A 17,010-nucleotide genomic window follows, 5' to 3' on the forward strand; every position below is an offset into this window, starting at 1 on the left:
GATAAAAAAATAAAACTTATTGCATTAAATTCTTTTTAATTGTCAAGTAGTCAAAGATAAAAAAAATAAAACTTATTGCATTAAAGTTTAAAGAAGAGAAATGCCAGATGAAAATTAAAATTTATTGTTTTTTTTTCCATAAATCATCCATCAATAGTTAAAAATGTAAACAAAAATATATTATTAAATTATTAAAATAAAAAAATTAAATTGATGACCAAAAATAATAACCACAAATAATAAATTCTAATAATTTTTTAACAATTCTCTTTAAAGAATCATAGGAAGTGATTTCTTTTCATGTAATGTTAGGATGTCATTTTGACATGCCTTCAACGCAAGTGCTAGGCAACTAATATGATGTCTTGTTTTGAATATTCTTGGAAGCCTTGTTTATTACCAACTAATTACATTTTACATCTCAAGTCGAGAGTATAGACTATAGAGTTGCAAAATCATTCTAGGTGATTCTCGAGAGTTAACACGCCAATTCCGTGCTATGTATATGCTACTTACTGTGGCGGTGTTATTACTTAGTACTTCAGCTCCTCTGAAGTCAACCAAACGTGTACCCAGCCCAATTCAGGGGCAAGATCAGTAATCCCACATTACAATTTACAGAAATGGTGACAATTGATTGACTTGCATCATCAGATCACCTATCATATCGTCCACATACTAAAGACCCTCAATAGTTGTAACGAAATCAGATCACTAAAATCCGCAAGGACGCAACATGTACATATACTATTTTTGATGAATTCTTCTTGTGTCTGAATTTAGCCCAAAAGTTGATAAAAGTATTAAACCATTTCAAGTGGGGCTATCTCCATCCAAGGGGGAAAAAAAAAGAAAAAAAAACACAGAAAATAAGTGGGGCTATCCAACGCCTCATTGTTATAACCAAGGCGTGTGGGGAAAATTAAAATTTCACACATCCATCTGGATGTCTGTCAGAATGATCCAGACCAATTAGTCACAATTACCCAAACTTTCTAGAAACTAGAAAGACACCTAGGATGGCCACACGAAATAGAGGCAATGAAGCAGAAAATACATATCCACAAAAGCTGCAATTACGACTTGTCCTGCTCAGAATGTCCATCTAGCCGCTGTCTCACATCATATCGCAACGTCTCCAAATATTCCTGCGCAATCAAGTGTGTCCAACTTTTAAGAGTTCATATGCACAAGACCTGTATGCAAAAGCTTAAAAGCAGAAGCACAACACCAAAGAATACTTACGCTGGCAAGACTCTCATTACTGCATAACTCATCCAGAATATCATCGGTAACATTTACACCCCCAGATACCAGGACGGCATTTTCAGCCACAGCACGAAAAACATCTGCTGGTGGGCTCAAGTGATCAATCCTATCCACCACTTCTTGAAGGTTGAGCTGGAATACGTACGAGACAAGCTATATATTATGGTTGAGCAAACCAAAAGAAAGCCGAAGATACGATTATCTAAACCAAAGCAAGTAACTAGAAGCTAATCTTATTTTCTCAATAGCCCAGATAAATTACAAAACATGGATGTGCAGTAATACAGGAGTATGCGTACAGACCTGTAAAGTTGTATTATTGGAGTTTTCATCTCTGCAAGGTGCCAAGGTCTCAGGTTCTGCAGCAGAGAATAGTGGAGGAGGAGTATCCCCACCAGCCGCTCGGGATCCAATAGGCATCATCTGTTGAAGAATCGTCGAAAAATCAATGCCACCCCCTTGCCCCCTTTCCATCCCGGCAAACATATTTCCCATATCCTGACTGCCAACCTGTTGGACAATTTGATTGACTGTGTTCATCATCTGTGGGCTCTGCGTGAACTGCTGCAACATATTCCTCAAGCCATTAGGTGAGTCAACCCCAGTTTGCTGTGAAAACCCTTCAAGCAAACCATTCAAAGCAGGGCTATGCAAAACCTGAGACATCAGACCAGCCATATCAATCTGCCTATTACTAGAGGGCAGCGGCTGCTGGGATGGTCTATTAGGATTTCTTGCATTCACAGAAGAGCCATGACTTGGAAGTGCTTGTAATGTGTGTTGACCCTCTGTTCCAGTTTGCTGACTTTGGTTGACAGAAGAACCGGATGATATGTCAGCGCCTTTACTTACAGGAGGTTGAAGTCCTGTCCGCCTCTGTTTTCACAAATAAATTTGTCTATAAATAATTTTAAACAAAATGTTGAAGAATACCTCCTGATGTATTACTGGGATTCACTGCTCAAATTCAGACTCATCTCTCAAATTACATTTTCTAAAATACATGAATAAAATTTTCGAAGGGACAGAGAAGAAACTACAGCAGCCTTTTAAATGATATGGAAATACCATTCCAACATCAAAGCGAACAAATACATTTCACAGAGCATGCCACATCAATGGGGAAATTTAAGGCATCTTAGTCAGAAAAAATCACGAAGAACCTTACCTTACGCTCTAAGCCACCCATGCCCAATCCAAGAGGAGCAGCTCTGGCAGGTTCAGCTACACCCTGTTTCGCACTTGCAGATGGAGCATCCTTTACTTGTTCTGATTTCACTGTTGTTTCTCCACCAGAAGAGCTTTGTAAACCTTGACCGGAAGAACTTGAAGGGTAATTGTCAACTGAAACACCTCTCTCATCATTATCACAGGTTTGCACTAACTCAGTTTGGAGCTGGTTGTGATTGAGGTTAAATATTAGTCAATTAAAATTTTTATGGGGAATAGATATATAATTAGGTATGGGTAGAAGTACTACAGCTCCACTTACAGAGCCACAGCCAACTGAGGATGCAGTTGCAGTTCTGAAGCCATTCATCCCGGTGGTATCTGCCTGCTCATCTCTCTGGGAAGACCTTGATTCAGAACCAGAAGACAAGTCTCGGCCAGTTGATGCCATCTGACCTGTTTAGATGCAAAAACAGTTTAAAAACTTGAATGCTAGCGGAAGCTACATATTTTGCACAAGAAATTGACACGCACCTGATGGAGCTGTGTTATCTCCTTGTATATTACGAACTAAGTTCCTAAAGAAATTCGATTCATTTGCAGCAGATGACCATGGAGTTGAATTAGGTGGTGGCTGTGAAGTAGAAACACCTGACCCAGTCTGTGTGCCACTGGCAACTCCAACACCAGGAGGGTGAGATGGGAAGGCTGCCGACATGAAATTTCTAACGGGCAACGCACGTGCAGAACCTGAATCCCCAGGGCCAGGCTCATTACGGTTTTCATTTCTTGTCCCTTCTCCATTATTTGTCCTAGAACTAATTGCTGAAACAATGGGAGCAAGAGCAGTACCTGGTACAAAGAAGAGTTATTAAAGGTTTGAACGATTCAAAGAAAACCCAGAACTAGTTATATGTACCAGCATGTATATGAATGTTCACATTCCGCGGAGCACTTCCAATACCAATGGCACCAAATGCTGGAGGAGTTGAAGAAGGAATAGGACCACCAAATAGTGAGTTTGTCTGAAGAGGAAAGGGCTGAAAATAGCACAACATCAGTAACATCAGAAACTACAATGTAAACACTACCCAACCTGTCCAAAAGACTAGAGAAAATGTTAAACAAGGACATAAGCAAAATTCCAGTTTCCCGTTTGAATTAATTAATTGCATTTTGAAGAAGCATCACCTAATGCTGAAATAATTGGTCTGGAAGCACCATTAAAAAAAATTATAGATTTAAAAAATGTCAAACCTGAACCATTACAGGATTTGGCCCTGATGGAGAAATATAAACTGCAGGTCCAGCATTTACAGCAGATTCTGCCTGAAAATTGAATATTAACCTGAAGGATCTGTTGACACAATAAACTAAACCAAATCCCTTAAGTAAAGGATGAAAACATACAGGAGACTGTCCCATACGCAGGGTTAAAATCGTTCGGCCAAGCTCAAGTAAAAGTGTGCCCAAATGCTGCATAGCAAGTCCTAAGTGTGCTGCCTCTGACTGTATTTGATCCCTTATACTTAAATCAGATGAAGTTCCCTCTCGCTCCAACCGTCCAGCAATATGCTAGAGTCCCAAATTATAGATAAAACATTCAGATAGGATACATGATAAGGATGGAAAGGTTAATAAACATAATGATCCTACATTTAAATATGAACTTCATCGCGATAACAATATTTCTGTGTTTCTCAGAAGTAACTTAAGACTCGTATTATGTTTAGTATTTATGCTTCATTGCGCGAACATATGTGATCACTGATCAGAGATGGACAATAAGGAAAGAGGAAATTGGAAGTTTTATATAACAAGAGACTAAGTAATAAATGCATCTCCCGAATAAATCATTAAAAGGGTAAGTATGAATATTTGTAAAAGGGAAGCCTTAATTACAGATATTGCAGCAACAGCTTGATGACTAAGCAACTGTTCTGTACGATGCAAGATGGTGCTTAATGCTTCAACTGTCGGCAACCCTTGTGCATTGGTAGGCAATTCAACCCGTTGATCTCCAGCATTAGTTGAAGATAAATTTGACTGATAAACTGCATAAATAAATCTATATAACTCCATTTCCTTTTCATTGCATTAAAAAAATCAAGTGTCAGTGTCATCACCATTTAGCAATAGTGTCTGTTCCATGCGATTTATAAATTCAGAGAGTGTGTTCAATGAATCAGGAATTGGCTGAAATGTAAAAGAAAATGAATGAGGAAAATTGTTAATTATAATCAACAATGCATTAAATTTCAAGATTTGGAGAGTAATGCATAAATGTTACTATGTTCATACAGCATTGAGAGAAGGGATTGGTATGGCCCCAGAAGCCACAGGAATTTGAACAACATGAGGCAGAGATTGGAATGCCTGACCAGGAAATGTCTGGCCAGACTGTGCTTGATTTCCAGATGCATTTTGATTCCCAGAATTCACGCCCGCAGCTTCATTCCCTAGCGGAGCCTGTACAGATAGATTGGGCTCTAGTTTAAATACATACCTACTTGGCTACTTGGTTCAATGGACATATATTGCACAATGCATGCAGCAAAACAACATACACAAACATCAAAGCACAAGCCTGTGATCCGCATCAAATCTCTTTGACAAATCGTAGCAAACAAGTAGTATCATGAGGAAAAGTACACATTTTAGCCCTCCAAAAAATTGGGGAAAATAAAGTCTCCAAAATTAGATAAAAACTCAAGATACTTGATATTTAAAAATATTGGGAAGGATACATATATATATATATATATATATAAGCCACCTGAAGCAGGTAATAAGCAAGTAAAGGTCTCACGATCTACTTAGTAGAAATGGTGATGGATGTCAAAAGGAGGGGCCTAAACAACAATATTTAGGAATGTTGCAAGAAAAATCACAAGAAACTTACTTAAAAACCTATTAACCTAGGCAACAGATGGTCTATGGACTTGATCAAAGTCAATTTTGGATTAAAAAAGTTGGATATGTGTAGTACAAAAAAAAATATCAAAATGATGCAAATACAAGGGATAAAGAGCTTTTCAAACAAAACGCGATACTAACTGTAGCAGGTTGGGTAGCATTGGGAGGACTACTTGTGTTCTGACCACCAATTCCAATAGAATTCAAAACTGCCCCAATAACCTGAAAACATGGCACAGCTATATTTCTTTGGTAATAGCAAAAGTACTTTTTGGAAAACTTAACAGAATAAACAATGAATATGAACTACTAAGATATAGATGCTAATTACAAAAGACACACCCGTGTAAGGTCAGGAACAATGCCTTCTCCTTGGTCCCCCACATTAAAAGTTCCAAGAACAACACTGTGTGAAATTTGTCCAACACGGTTACGAGGAGGCACGGAGGCTGCATCATTTCCTTCCAAATAAGAAGATTTATCACTAGTACAGTACAATACAACAAAGCATTGATGTAATTAAATCTGACAGAAACCTAGTGGAGGGGAGAAAAAACTTCAACATGAATGCATCCTTAAGTTATAACTGCATTACCATTAGCACCAGCTGGCTCAGCAGTACTATTACCAGAAGCCTGTGACTGATTTGGTTGCCTTTCAACTAGATGCAAGGTATGCCCATTCTCGATATCTTCAATGGTTAAGGATTACGGTATAAAACAAATAGATAAGCACCACAATTTTCAAACACAAACTCATTTCCCCATTTGATTCAAGCTATATCATTTCCATCTGCCTTAAAATCAAATCCATTATTTTTCGAAAGCCAGACTGATAGCAATGTTGGATAATGAGAAGACACTAGCCATACCTATTGTGCTTTGCTTACAAAAAGATAAACAAATTATTCAACAACTAAGAAAACATCCAGTCCACCATAAATTATTCTAACAAAAAATAACGAGTCACAATTGGAAGGATACGATACTCAGATAGCACATGCTCGTCCTTTAAGACTTTTCCTCTAAAAATCAGCCGTTGCTGACCAACTGGAAGACCAATTTCATTAGCAATTTTCTCCTTTAACAACGAAACAGGCATCTGAAACCATTTTTAAGACCAAACTAGTATTATAATCTGATGGTCTAATATAAGAGCAGAAAAATTTTTTTGGGTGGGGGGTACAAAAATCCAATAATTGACATAAATGGAGACGGTTCTTACATTTTTGTCCAGTTGAAAATTATAGACACGTGAATCTAGAGTCTTGATGTTGAGTTGAACAGTTGAATCCGAACACTCAGCCGATGTAATGCCGGAACTAGAGCCTTCATTAGAGCCCTGACTTGCCATGCTATTTTCTCAGCAACAATTTCACGGACCAAAAAATTCTATAGAAAAAATCCCCCGGGGCCAAGGAAAAACAATTAAATAGGAGGTAAACATTCATTTTCAGGCATTTAATTACAAAATTCATTAAAAAGGAAGCCATATCACGAATGCGGATGTTAAAGAAAATTATGTAATGTGTACTATTTACTTGTCTCAAGAACTCGTTATTCATAAAGACGCTCAACGGCATTATTGCCGTGGCACCTCATCTTCATCGAATATATCAACTAGGTGAATGGACATCCAATCCATACATTTTGCAAGTAAAAATTGCTTATTTCTATGGACACATAAGACATAACGACATATAGAGGCCACAAAGTATAACATAACAGGTCTCCTACAGCACAAGCAATCTAGACACGGCACCAAAGCATGGCAATGAACAGGTTTATATCCGCGACATAAACAGGCCACTGAAGAATACAGAAATACATTTGAAATTCTTGAAAGTTGAAATGATTTATAGGACTAGTAAAAAGTAAAATGCCTGAAAGTTAGGACAGATTTTGATACAGCATAAAGAGAGTAAAAAAATGAGACATGAGAGAAATTTGATAGATAAATCAGGGCAAAAGGAAAGCAGCAGAGGATGTATAATTACATTAAAAAGGAAAAAATAATAAAAAGTGGTGACAGAACCCGATCGAAGAGTGAGCAGAAGAAGTTGGCGTTGGGGAAAGAGGTAGGAAGTAGGGAGAGAGAAAGAAGCGGTAAGATCTGAGGGTATAGAAGATTCTAGAGAGTTAACAACGAAAAAATGAATGAAGTATAGGATAAGATAGGAACAACCGAAACGGCGGAAATAGTGCTCACCGTAACCGGAGATGAAGGCGATGATCTTTGTGCGTTTGTTTAATTTGGAGCAGTAGCAGAAACCCAAGAAAATGAGGGCTATTGCTATTGCAAATTTGCAATTGTATGCTAATACCTTCTTTTATTTATTTATTTATTTATATTATTATCGTGTCGTAGAAAAAGAAAGGAAATGGAAATATCAAATATGGAATGCGTGATGTTTGGGAGGAGTATCGGGTATGAAAGTTTTCTCCTAGTCCCTGTGGGCTACTATGGGGGATAGTTGGGCCTTTTTGTTAAGACATAAATCACTTTGAAGAAGCCCAAGTAAGAGAGGCGCTCCAGGTCGTTGTGGATATTTTTCTCCAGTTGTTTAAAGGGATGGGAGAAAGGAAAACAAAAATAAAGGGATGGAGTATCAGCCACGTGTGCTAAAGAAGATCACAAGCCAAAGTTATGGCACAGGTTGAAGTTGAAGTTGATGCAGCTTGGTTGTTCATCTTAAAAACGCAACAACGTAGGATTACTGCACATTCACCCAAATGAAATAAGGAAGGAAGCAACTAGCAAGTGATATAAATATAATTGAGGAGCTGATTAGATTAGAGATATCAGAGGCAGCAGTAGCTTGTTGTCCTGAACCAGATAGAAGAAGCAATAAAGAAAGAAAGAAGATAAGGATGGCGTTTCTGTCGTCCTCAGCTTCAAACTTGCTGGGAACCAAAGTCCTAATATCGCCCCCAACTCCAAAAACAACGAAATCGAGCTCCGCAAGAACAAGCAGGCTCATCAACGCACAAAACCTGCAACAGCAACCACAACCACAATGGAAGAAATCACTGCCTGCTCTCACCGCCCTCTTCATCTCCTCCCTTACCCCACAACCACAAGCCATCGCCGTAGACAACGCAGGGCCCCCAACCGTCATCGAGGCCCAGCAGCCCAGCACCCAGAATCCCTCTCCATTCTCTCAGAACCTTCTCCTCAACGCCCCCAAACCCCAGGCCCAGGCCTCGTCGGACCTCCCCGAGGGCTCCCAGTGGCGTTACAGCGAGTTCCTCAACGCCGTCAAGAAGGGCAAGGTCGAGAGGGTCAGGTTCAGTAAGGACGGCTCCGCCCTCCAGCTCACCGCCGTCGACGGCCGCCGCGCCACCGTCATCGTCCCCAACGATCCCGATCTCATCGACATCCTCGCTATGAACGGCGTCGACATCTCCGTCTCCGAGGGCGACTCCGGCAACGGCCTCTTCAACTTCATCGGCAACCTCCTCTTCCCCTTCCTCGCCTTCGCAGGCCTCTTCCTCCTCTTCCGTAGGGCCCAGGGTGGCCCCGGGGGCCCAGGCGGCCTCGGAGGCCCCATGGACTTCGGCCGCTCAAAGTCCAAGTTCCAGGAGGTCCCCGAAACCGGCGTCACCTTCGCTGACGTCGCAGGCGCTGATCAAGCCAAGCTGGAACTGCAGGAAGTTGTTGATTTTCTCAAGAACCCTGACAAGTACACCGCTTTGGGTGCTAAGATCCCAAAAGGGTGTCTTCTGGTGGGGCCACCTGGAACCGGGAAGACCCTTCTGGCACGGGCGGTTGCCGGTGAGGCCGGAGTACCGTTCTTCTCTTGCGCGGCTTCGGAGTTCGTGGAGCTGTTTGTTGGGGTTGGTGCTTCCCGCGTGAGGGATTTGTTTGAGAAAGCCAAGTCAAAGGCGCCATGCATTGTTTTCATTGATGAGATTGATGCCGTGGGGAGGCAGAGAGGGGCTGGTCTCGGAGGCGGGAACGATGAGAGGGAGCAGACCATTAACCAGCTCCTGACGGAGATGGATGGCTTCTCTGGTAATTCCGGTGTCATTGTTTTGGCTGCTACCAACAGGCCCGATGTCCTCGACTCTGCCCTGCTGCGGCCCGGCAGGTTCGATAGGCAGGTTACTGTTGACAGGCCTGATGTTGCTGGCAGAGTTAAGATCCTTCAGGTAAGCATCCTCTCTTGATGGACTCACTGGGAATTTAATGCTAATCTTGATAAACTTAAGCACTTGTGATATGAACCCTTAGTTTTTTTTCATATATGGAATTGGTTGTTTTGGAATGATATATAGTGCATGCTTGGATGATTGGTATTAGCCTATTAGGTCTCTCACCACTTTCAGTATATCCAAATGTTTGGCTGGTGTCTAAGATAAGCATGTAGGTGCACACATGTCTGTATCTTGACTTGTAAACTTTTCATGCCTTTCAGGTACATTCTAGAGGAAAGGCACTTGCAAAGGATGTTGACTTTGAAAAGATTGCAAGAAGAACCCCAGGATTCACCGGGGCCGACTTGCAGAATCTGATGAATGAAGCAGCTATTCTTGCAGCAAGGCGTGACCTTAAGGAAATAAGTAAAGATGAGATATCTGATGCCCTTGAGAGGATCATTGCTGGACCAGAAAAGAAAAATGCAGTTGTTTCAGATGAGAAGAAGAAATTAGTAGCCTACCACGGTTTGTATTATTTATTATGTGTTACGTAGCTAAGCTTTGCTGCTTTTAATTTATTCTTGGGTCATAAACAATTTTTTCGTTATTAATTTCAGAGGCTGGCCATGCTCTAGTGGGTGCTTTGATGCCCGAATATGATCCTGTGGCGAAGATTTCAATCATTCCTCGCGGCCAAGCTGGTGGTCTCACATTTTTTGCTCCCAGTGAAGAGAGGCTTGAGTCTGGACTGTACAGTAGAAGCTACTTGGAAAATCAGATGGCAGTTGCTCTAGGAGGAAGGTTAGTAGACCATTGCTCCATTGCATATGTGATTTTGGGGTTTGATAAGTACTATCACACCACCTCGTAGTTTGAACCCATGGATGGGTTTTCATAATTTTTTAGCATGATTTTTAACCATGGTTTTAAACTAGTTAGCTTTATTCAGAAAACAAAAGGAGCAAGTACACAAACTCATGATTAATAATTATAGAAAGAAGAAAAAATAGATAAAAAGTTTTGGCAGCGCCACCAAAGGTTTCTAGAAGTAGCGCCCAATTCCATGCAAGAAAACCCCAAATTACAGAACTAATTAAAATAAAAATAATAAAATAAGTCCTAAATTGGAAGATAACTATAATATTATACATTGGTTGGTCAACCGTTCTCCCCAAGTTAGCACCTAATTGTCTGCTTTATGTCACTATCAAACATCACCAAGGAAAACTGCTATCCGTGTTCCTATTGAAACATAGACTAGGATAGGATGTGGTTTCTCTACAGGAACTTACTCATCAAGAAGAACTACTTGGGAAGAATCGTCCTCCATGTTCATGATCCATCAAAACCTCATGATCATGGTCAGAGGGTCTTGTTGGGTTGCTTAGTCTCTGGAAAAACGTGTTGTCACCTCCACCTTGTGTGCTACCACTATACATGAACTGTTGGTTTTGTGGCTGAAAGAGATTTTGATGGTGTTGTTGCTGTTGTAGAAGGTAACCAGCTGGGGGTGAAACCATGAGCGTCGAAGAGTTTACAGCTGGGACAGGGCGTGACCCGAACCCAAGACCCAGCAGATTTGGCAGCCCTGATGGTGCAGCTGGGGATGCTGTTGGTGCAAAGGGAGCGTTTGGGCCTCCGGTGAATTGCTGCACCATGGCACGGAAGTTTGTGGTGTCTGTGGTCAGCAAAGTGGTGGGAGTTCGCCGTGAGGCCCGTGATCGGCGCCGTGCAGGCTTTGAGACCCGGCCCTCTGGGCTTAGATTTGGGGATGATGTTGGTGGTGAACCCGAATTCACCATCATCCCCATCCCTGGCAGAGGGCTGGTGGTGGCAGTGGCAGTGGCAGTGGTGGGGGTTGCTGCGGTGACGGGAATTGAAGGATTACCTTGGGAAGGGAAATTTTGGTTGTAGAATTGTAACCAGTCATTTGGGGCAGACATGGTTTAGTTCATGACCAATGGCCATATAGGAGGACAAGAAATTGGACAGTTGAGGGGGAAGGAAACTAACGTGTTGTGACTTGGTATTTATGGTGGTTGTATTTGTTTTTTTTTTTTCTTCTTTTCTTTTAAGTGCATTTTATTATTTTATAGTGGTTTATAGTTTATACCTAGTATTGAGTCAAAAGTGTGAACGTAGGGCATGATCCCTGACTCTGAATTTTGGGGAAAGCAGTATATTCTAAAGGCGGCAGCCACTGACATGTCTTGGGAGATTAACCAATTAACTTCTTAATCTTTTGTTAATTATTATTACAATTTAAATATAGTTTTTTTAATTTTTATTTTCCTCTCAGAGAATTCCAATGCAATTGTAAACTTGGATTTAACAAAAGTAGAAACAAATAAATATTTCGTGTAACATGTGCCATTATCTTAAAGAAAAAGGGTTTGGTGTGGAAAATATTTGAGTTTGACTGAGTGACGTGTTGAGCATGAGCTTCTGGAAGTGGGTTGATTGGGAGATTATCTATCTAATCTGTGGCAGTGTCTTCCTTCCTTATGCCCTGCGTGTTCCTGGAAGCATCATCATCCTCTCTATCTCTCCTCGTGTAGTTTGGCAGTAGGTGAATCTGTTGACTGAGTCAAAATAGAATAAGCAAATATTAATATTTTATGAAAAAGCACATTAAAACTTTATGAAACATGGTGGTGGTATTTTATGGTCACTCACTCACTCAGACCCAAACAATGAATGCATGCAGGGTTGCAGAAGAGGTAATATTCGGGGAGGAAAATGTGACGACAGGAGCTTCAAATGACTTCATGCAAGTTTCAAGGGTGGCAAGGCAGATGGTTGAGAGATTCGGGTTCAGCAAGAAGATTGGACAAGTTGCTATTGGCGGCCCTGGTGGTAATCCATTCTTGGGCCAACAGGTATGGTACCTACATCACATTTTCATCGCTGTCGTCATTCTTGGACATGCTTTCATTTCTCACTATTACCTATGTTATTCTTAACTAACCGCAGATGTCAACGCAAAAGGATTACTCCATGGCAACTGCCGATGTTGTGGATGCAGAGGTGAGGGACCTAGTGGAAACAGCCTATTCGAGGGCTAAGCAAATCATAACCACCCACATCGACATCCTTCACAAGCTTGCCCAGCTTCTCATTGAAAAGGAAACCGTCGATGGCGAAGAGTTCATGAGCCTCTTCATTGATGGCCAAGCTGAACTTTATGTTGCCTAAGGCCCAACCTTGTTTCCCTACGAATCAGCACAAATCTTGTTCTTGTTTGTATCATAAGAGCAGTACACATGTTTAACAATTCGGTCAATACACTTCATCATCAAAGCAAGAAGTCGAAAGTTGTATAAAATGGTTTAGAAGCAGAGACATTTATTTGTGGGATGAATGCATCTGGAGAAGTTGTGCATTGTTCTCCATTCACACCCAGTTCAATACAAAGATTGCACTATACATTTTAGGTTTCACTTTATAGTTTTGTTTGCCTTTACTTCTTAAGTGTTACTATCACTTAATCTTTGCTTCTGAGTTCTGTCTTTTTTACATGTCTGACCTTATTTTATTAATTTCAAATAAACATTTTAACTTATTTTAAGAAGTTTAATTTTAATGCACCGAACATACAATCACATCCGTTTTTTTCCATGATCATTCACACTATTAATGTAAAAGGTAGTTATTTTTAGGTGCATTACGTAATTGAATGCACGTATAAAATTATTTTATATTTGTATCAAAGTTAAATTTTATTTTAAATGCGTAACATGTAAATTTCAATTAACCAACCCTTTCTTCGAAGGTTAACATATATGACATATAAAACCTTGGATGCAATGCGACAAGAATCAACGAATGGTGCAATATGAATAAAGCGAAAGAAAACTAATGAATGTTGTTGAGATCTCCCGAAAGATGGTTGTCTAGCTCAATTTGCTGGCACAATTGTTCATATGCACGAGTGGCGGAGGCAGTGAACCTCTCCATTGCAGCAAAAATATGTTGGAGACCTGACTGCAAGCTCATAGCAGCAAGAAGTTCACCACGATGCACAGCATCCCCTCTACCCATCTTTATCTCCCGAGACTGAATCACTTTGTGCATCTTTTGCTCCTGCCTCTCCAAGATTTTCACTTGTCTCTCCAGTTCCTTGTCCAATGTTGCTTTTTGACGAGGGTCTGAGATATGCTTATCCAAGATCTCATTCACTCTGAGGATGAATCCGTTGACGGCTTCCACCATTTCCTTCTCCGATAGATCATCCATTGCCCGTGACCATTTGCTGCAGATGACAAACAGAGGCGGTGCACCAATCCCACCAGAGGAAAAGGGTGGTACTGCTGTTGTTTCTTCAAGATCATGCATCAGGCATCTTACTAGCCAGCCATTCAACGCTTTGACATGCGACTTTTGGGCGTATATCCAATCTGAGAAGCTTAGAGTCCAGTTCTTAATCTCAGATTTGAGTTTTATTGCTGCATAGAGATGAGAATTACTGAGCTTTTCGTTGAAGGAGGTATCTAAACTCCTGGCTTCAGCAATCTGCCTACACTGTCGTTTGTAACATTCTAGCATGTCTTTCCACATTCGAAGAAACCTTTTTCTCACATATATGAACCAGTGTTAGCTAAGGGGTATCAATATAGCTAGCAAACAGCATCTAGAGAAAAGAGGGTTCAGAGTATATACCTAAAGAGGAAGGTGCTGATGTGCGGCCATAACTGGTGCTCCCTCAAGTCGCATATGGTGTTAGATATGTTGTCAACTACTTGGAAAGATATTTTCATTTTGGTAGCTAGAAGAGCAATCATGGTCTCCAGGGAATCAATCTTGTGAGCATCAGCACCTTTTTTACTGATGCGCCTCAACTGCCTACACTTGTTCTGATGGATTATGCGCAATTTCTCCTCGCCCTGAAATGAAATAGCTGCGTTAGTTCATTTTAGTATTAACAAATCAACTCATCACACATGGTTGGTTGGTGCATATATACCTTGACTTCATCGTAGAGCTTCTTCTCCCACATACATAGCTTGTTTAGAGTAGAGCAAACATTCTCGGATCCCATTGATCTCCGACCAACCAAGAGGGATGATTGCATGCTGCAATGGACCGTGACAGGCGTTGAAGGACTAGTAAATACCTGCATCAACTTGCAACCAACTGAAAAAAAAAACCTCACTTTTTTAATTCAAAACTTGTTCATCTGATTTATTATAATCTGTGAAATTGATAAACAAAATACACAACACAGGAGTGGGTAGCCGCAGCCATAGGTGATAATGAGTACCTGGATTAACGGCTATATTGCGATGGTACCGAAGTTTGCCAACGTCCAACATTTCCAAGATTGGGTTTCCCGATTCAGATGCTTTCTCAAAAAGAAGCTGAATCTCTTTCATTGCCTCAGAGAAACTACTACCTTTGGAGAAAGGATCCTCCGATTCTTTCTTGTTCCAAGTTGAAGTCTTTTCCTTGGAAGAAGCAGCAGCAGCGTCAGCACCATCCTCCTTCTGCTGCTTGGCTTCTCCTTTGTGAGTGTGATGATGATGAGTAGGAGTAGGAGTGTGCGGATTGGGAGCAGTGTAGGGGAGATGGTATTTGTCGAAAGAAGTGTCAAAGAAGTTGAGGAAATCCCATTCTGAGGTGCTCGGCGGTGACGGAGGAGGAGGAGGAGGTGAGGAATCATAACGGGTAGTGCTTTGGTTGAACAAGTGGGATATTTTATTCGTATCCATATTCATATCCGCATCCGTATCTGTATCTGTATCCTCATCCACTGAGCCTGAGGAGGCAGAGGAGGAAGAGTGCACATGTTGATGGCATTTAGAATAAGGAGGTAATGGTAATGTTTCAGAGTGACGGAAGAAGGTGTGGAGAGCGAGGCCAAGACTTTTGAGGGACTGCATGTGTGCCACGTGTGCATCAGCCACAGCGTAGCTCTGGCGGAGGGCCTCGTCCAGCAAGTTGCAGCGCTCGCGGCACAGAGCCACCGCCGGAAGTCCATCCACTCTTGAGGCGTTGCAACCCATCACGCCTGTCTTGCTTTCCTTGGAACTATAAAATGTCGAATTTGAATTGGAATGAATGTCACTATTACTTCTATTACATTACATTCACTTACATGGAAGCGGAAGGGGAGCCTTATTGCTTTATTCGATACTAACTGGTAGTGCTAGTAGTGAATAACGGTGATTATTAATATGATTAATAGCATTCAAGTGTATGTTAGGATAGCATATTGACTTATTATGACTAGCTTGAGGGGTGGGCCTCTCTTTCTAATTTCTATGTTTACCCATTAACTTCCAAAAGTGGCGGGTACTGCCAATGCAACGTCTCTCTTCCTCCTAACTCCTAATTCAATTATTGTTCATTGCTATTCGTGGTCCTTTCCTTCTATCCTTATGCCTATGTACTCTTTATTCTCTCTACTGCTGCTACTACTAACCTTTTACGTTCTCTCACACACACACTCAACTTTTTCATATCTTTTATTCTTAGGTAAAAAGATAATTACGTTATTGACTTTGAATCAAGAGAGTCACTCGTATAAATATGTCTAAAACGTTTTTTTAAAATATTTTTTAATTATTAAAATTTAACACATAATTAATTAAACTATGTTATTTTTATTAAAATTAGACTAAATAAATTAGTTTTCGGATGTGTTTATACTCTAATCGCTCAGTGTGTAGGGCTTAATCACTCAATTCTTCTTTAATAATGTTTTCTAGGATTTGCTAGTCATCTAACAATCGACAAATACTTGATGAATGAATGCAAATATCATGAGGTCTTTGGAGGGTTGTAATAGGGCTAGGGTAAAGGTAGGATTAATATGGTTAAGTGGACTTAGTAAATTGGATCTTTGATTAGCTCAAGTATCCCACTTAATCCTATATTAACCTATGTACACAAAAGAAAACAACTTAACTTCCCAAGACGAATCCAGAAATAATATTATGGGGGGGCCAATAACGCATATAATATTAAAAATTATGTAAAAAAATTATATAATGTAAGATATATTACAAAAATATATCGACAGAGAATATATTTTAAAGTAAAAAAAATATGTATATACTTTTTATTAACGAAGTGGTCGAATCTTCGTATCATAAAATTCACCGATAATAGAATTTGTATCAAAATTTTTAGTAATTTTCTTTTCAATATAATTAAAACACAATTAACAAGAAATTCATCTTTTATTTTGTTTCTAAGTTATTTTTTACAATATTCATAGTTGAAAAAGATCTCTTAATAGTAGCAGTTGAAACAGAGAGAATTAATATCAAATGAATAAAAAAAGACGGCCACAAGAAGAAAAAGAATTTACTTTATGAGATTTGAAAATTTTTATTTAATTAAAAAATATTAGTATAATATCTTTTTTCAGATTTCTTTAATATTGTTACTTACTTTTTAGATATTAAAAATTATTAATATTTAAATTAGACTAAACTTTTCATTTTCTATAAAAAAATATTAATTTAGACCACTTCAAGATTTGATTCACTATTTTTTTAGTCAAATTAATTTG

At 39.9% G+C, this 17,010-nt stretch overlaps 4 protein-coding genes across 5 annotated transcripts; 1 reads left to right on the top strand and 3 right to left on the bottom strand.

Moving 5' to 3' along the window:
* Positions 1-711: 711 nt before the first annotated feature.
* On the bottom strand, positions 712-7,701 carry LOC107493218 (ubiquitin-like domain-containing protein CIP73). 2 transcript variants are annotated; one of them, XM_016114304.3, is made up of 18 exons: positions 7,564-7,701; positions 6,580-6,746; positions 6,339-6,456; positions 5,951-6,046; positions 5,698-5,804; positions 5,497-5,577; positions 4,741-4,908; positions 4,566-4,635; positions 4,342-4,493; positions 3,850-4,014; positions 3,697-3,768; positions 3,359-3,479; positions 2,974-3,291; positions 2,762-2,895; positions 2,438-2,665; positions 1,573-2,145; positions 1,246-1,401; positions 712-1,148 (listed from the first exon to the last, which is right to left on the bottom strand). In XM_016114304.3, exons 2-18 carry the CDS (start codon positions 6,706-6,708, stop codon positions 1,077-1,079), a joined length of 2,760 nt encoding a protein of 919 aa, XP_015969790.1. In that variant the 5' UTR covers positions 6,709-6,746; positions 7,564-7,701; the 3' UTR covers positions 712-1,076. The 2 variants fall into 2 exon arrangements, with proteins under 2 accessions (XP_015969790.1, XP_015969788.1); XM_016114302.3 differs by having other exon boundaries at positions 5,698-5,816.
* Positions 7,702-7,973: 272 nt separating this feature from the next.
* Positions 7,974-12,934, top strand: LOC107493219 (ATP-dependent zinc metalloprotease FTSH, chloroplastic). Its single transcript, XM_016114306.3, has 5 exons — positions 7,974-9,506; positions 9,773-10,019; positions 10,112-10,295; positions 12,202-12,373; positions 12,468-12,934. Exons 1-5 carry the CDS (start codon positions 8,226-8,228, stop codon positions 12,687-12,689), a joined length of 2,106 nt encoding a protein of 701 aa, XP_015969792.1. The 5' UTR covers positions 7,974-8,225; the 3' UTR covers positions 12,690-12,934.
* Positions 10,461-11,712, bottom strand: LOC107493220 (VQ motif-containing protein 22). Its single transcript, XM_016114307.3, has one exon. The coding sequence runs from the start codon at positions 11,435-11,437 to the stop codon at positions 10,790-10,792; it is 648 nt and encodes a 215-aa protein (XP_015969793.1). The 5' UTR covers positions 11,438-11,712; the 3' UTR covers positions 10,461-10,789.
* Positions 12,935-13,019: 85 nt separating the features above from the next.
* LOC107493216 (protein ALTERED PHOSPHATE STARVATION RESPONSE 1-like) lies at positions 13,020-15,781 on the bottom strand. The gene is made up of 4 exons (XM_016114300.3): positions 14,755-15,781; positions 14,458-14,627; positions 14,154-14,377; positions 13,020-14,061 (listed from the first exon to the last, which is right to left on the bottom strand). The coding sequence occupies exons 1-4, from the start codon at positions 15,494-15,496 to the stop codon at positions 13,350-13,352; spliced, it is 1,848 nt and encodes a 615-aa protein (XP_015969786.1). The 5' UTR covers positions 15,497-15,781; the 3' UTR covers positions 13,020-13,349.
* Positions 15,782-17,010: the final 1,229 nt, after the last annotated feature.

Source organism: Arachis duranensis, chromosome 6 (genome assembly GCF_000817695.3).
Source record: "Arachis duranensis cultivar V14167 chromosome 6, aradu.V14167.gnm2.J7QH, whole genome shotgun sequence".
In the NCBI taxonomy this organism is placed as follows: domain Eukaryota; kingdom Viridiplantae; phylum Streptophyta; class Magnoliopsida; order Fabales; family Fabaceae; genus Arachis; species Arachis duranensis.

Excerpts from the sequence above, each read along its gene's own strand:
- LOC107493218 (XM_016114302.3), bottom strand. The coding sequence starts at position 6,708 with ATGGCAAGTCAGGGCTCTAATGAAGGCTCTAGTTCCGGCATTACATCG. Across the intron at positions 5,817-5,950 it reads TGAGCCAGCTGGTGCTAATG|GAAATGATGCAGCCTCCGTG; the intron begins GTAATGCAGTTA and ends CTTATTTGGAAG. Across the intron at positions 3,480-3,696 it reads CAAATCCTGTAATGGTTCAG|CCCTTTCCTCTTCAGACAAA; the intron begins GTTTGACATTTT and ends TGCTATTTTCAG.
- LOC107493219 (XM_016114306.3), top strand. The coding sequence starts at position 8,226 with ATGGCGTTTCTGTCGTCCTCAGCTTCAAACTTGCTGGGAACCAAAGTC. Across the intron at positions 9,507-9,772 it reads GCAGAGTTAAGATCCTTCAG|GTACATTCTAGAGGAAAGGC; the intron begins GTAAGCATCCTC and ends CATGCCTTTCAG. Across the intron at positions 12,374-12,467 it reads ATCCATTCTTGGGCCAACAG|ATGTCAACGCAAAAGGATTA; the intron begins GTATGGTACCTA and ends AACTAACCGCAG.
- LOC107493220 (XM_016114307.3), bottom strand. The coding sequence starts at position 11,437 with ATGTCTGCCCCAAATGACTGGTTACAATTCTACAACCAAAATTTCCCT.
- LOC107493216 (XM_016114300.3), bottom strand. The coding sequence starts at position 15,496 with ATGGGTTGCAACGCCTCAAGAGTGGATGGACTTCCGGCGGTGGCTCTG. Across the intron at positions 14,378-14,457 it reads AGCTCTACGATGAAGTCAAG|GGCGAGGAGAAATTGCGCAT; the intron begins GTATATATGCAC and ends ATTTCATTTCAG. Across the intron at positions 14,062-14,153 it reads ATCAGCACCTTCCTCTTTAG|GTTTCTTCGAATGTGGAAAG; the intron begins GTATATACTCTG and ends TGTGAGAAAAAG.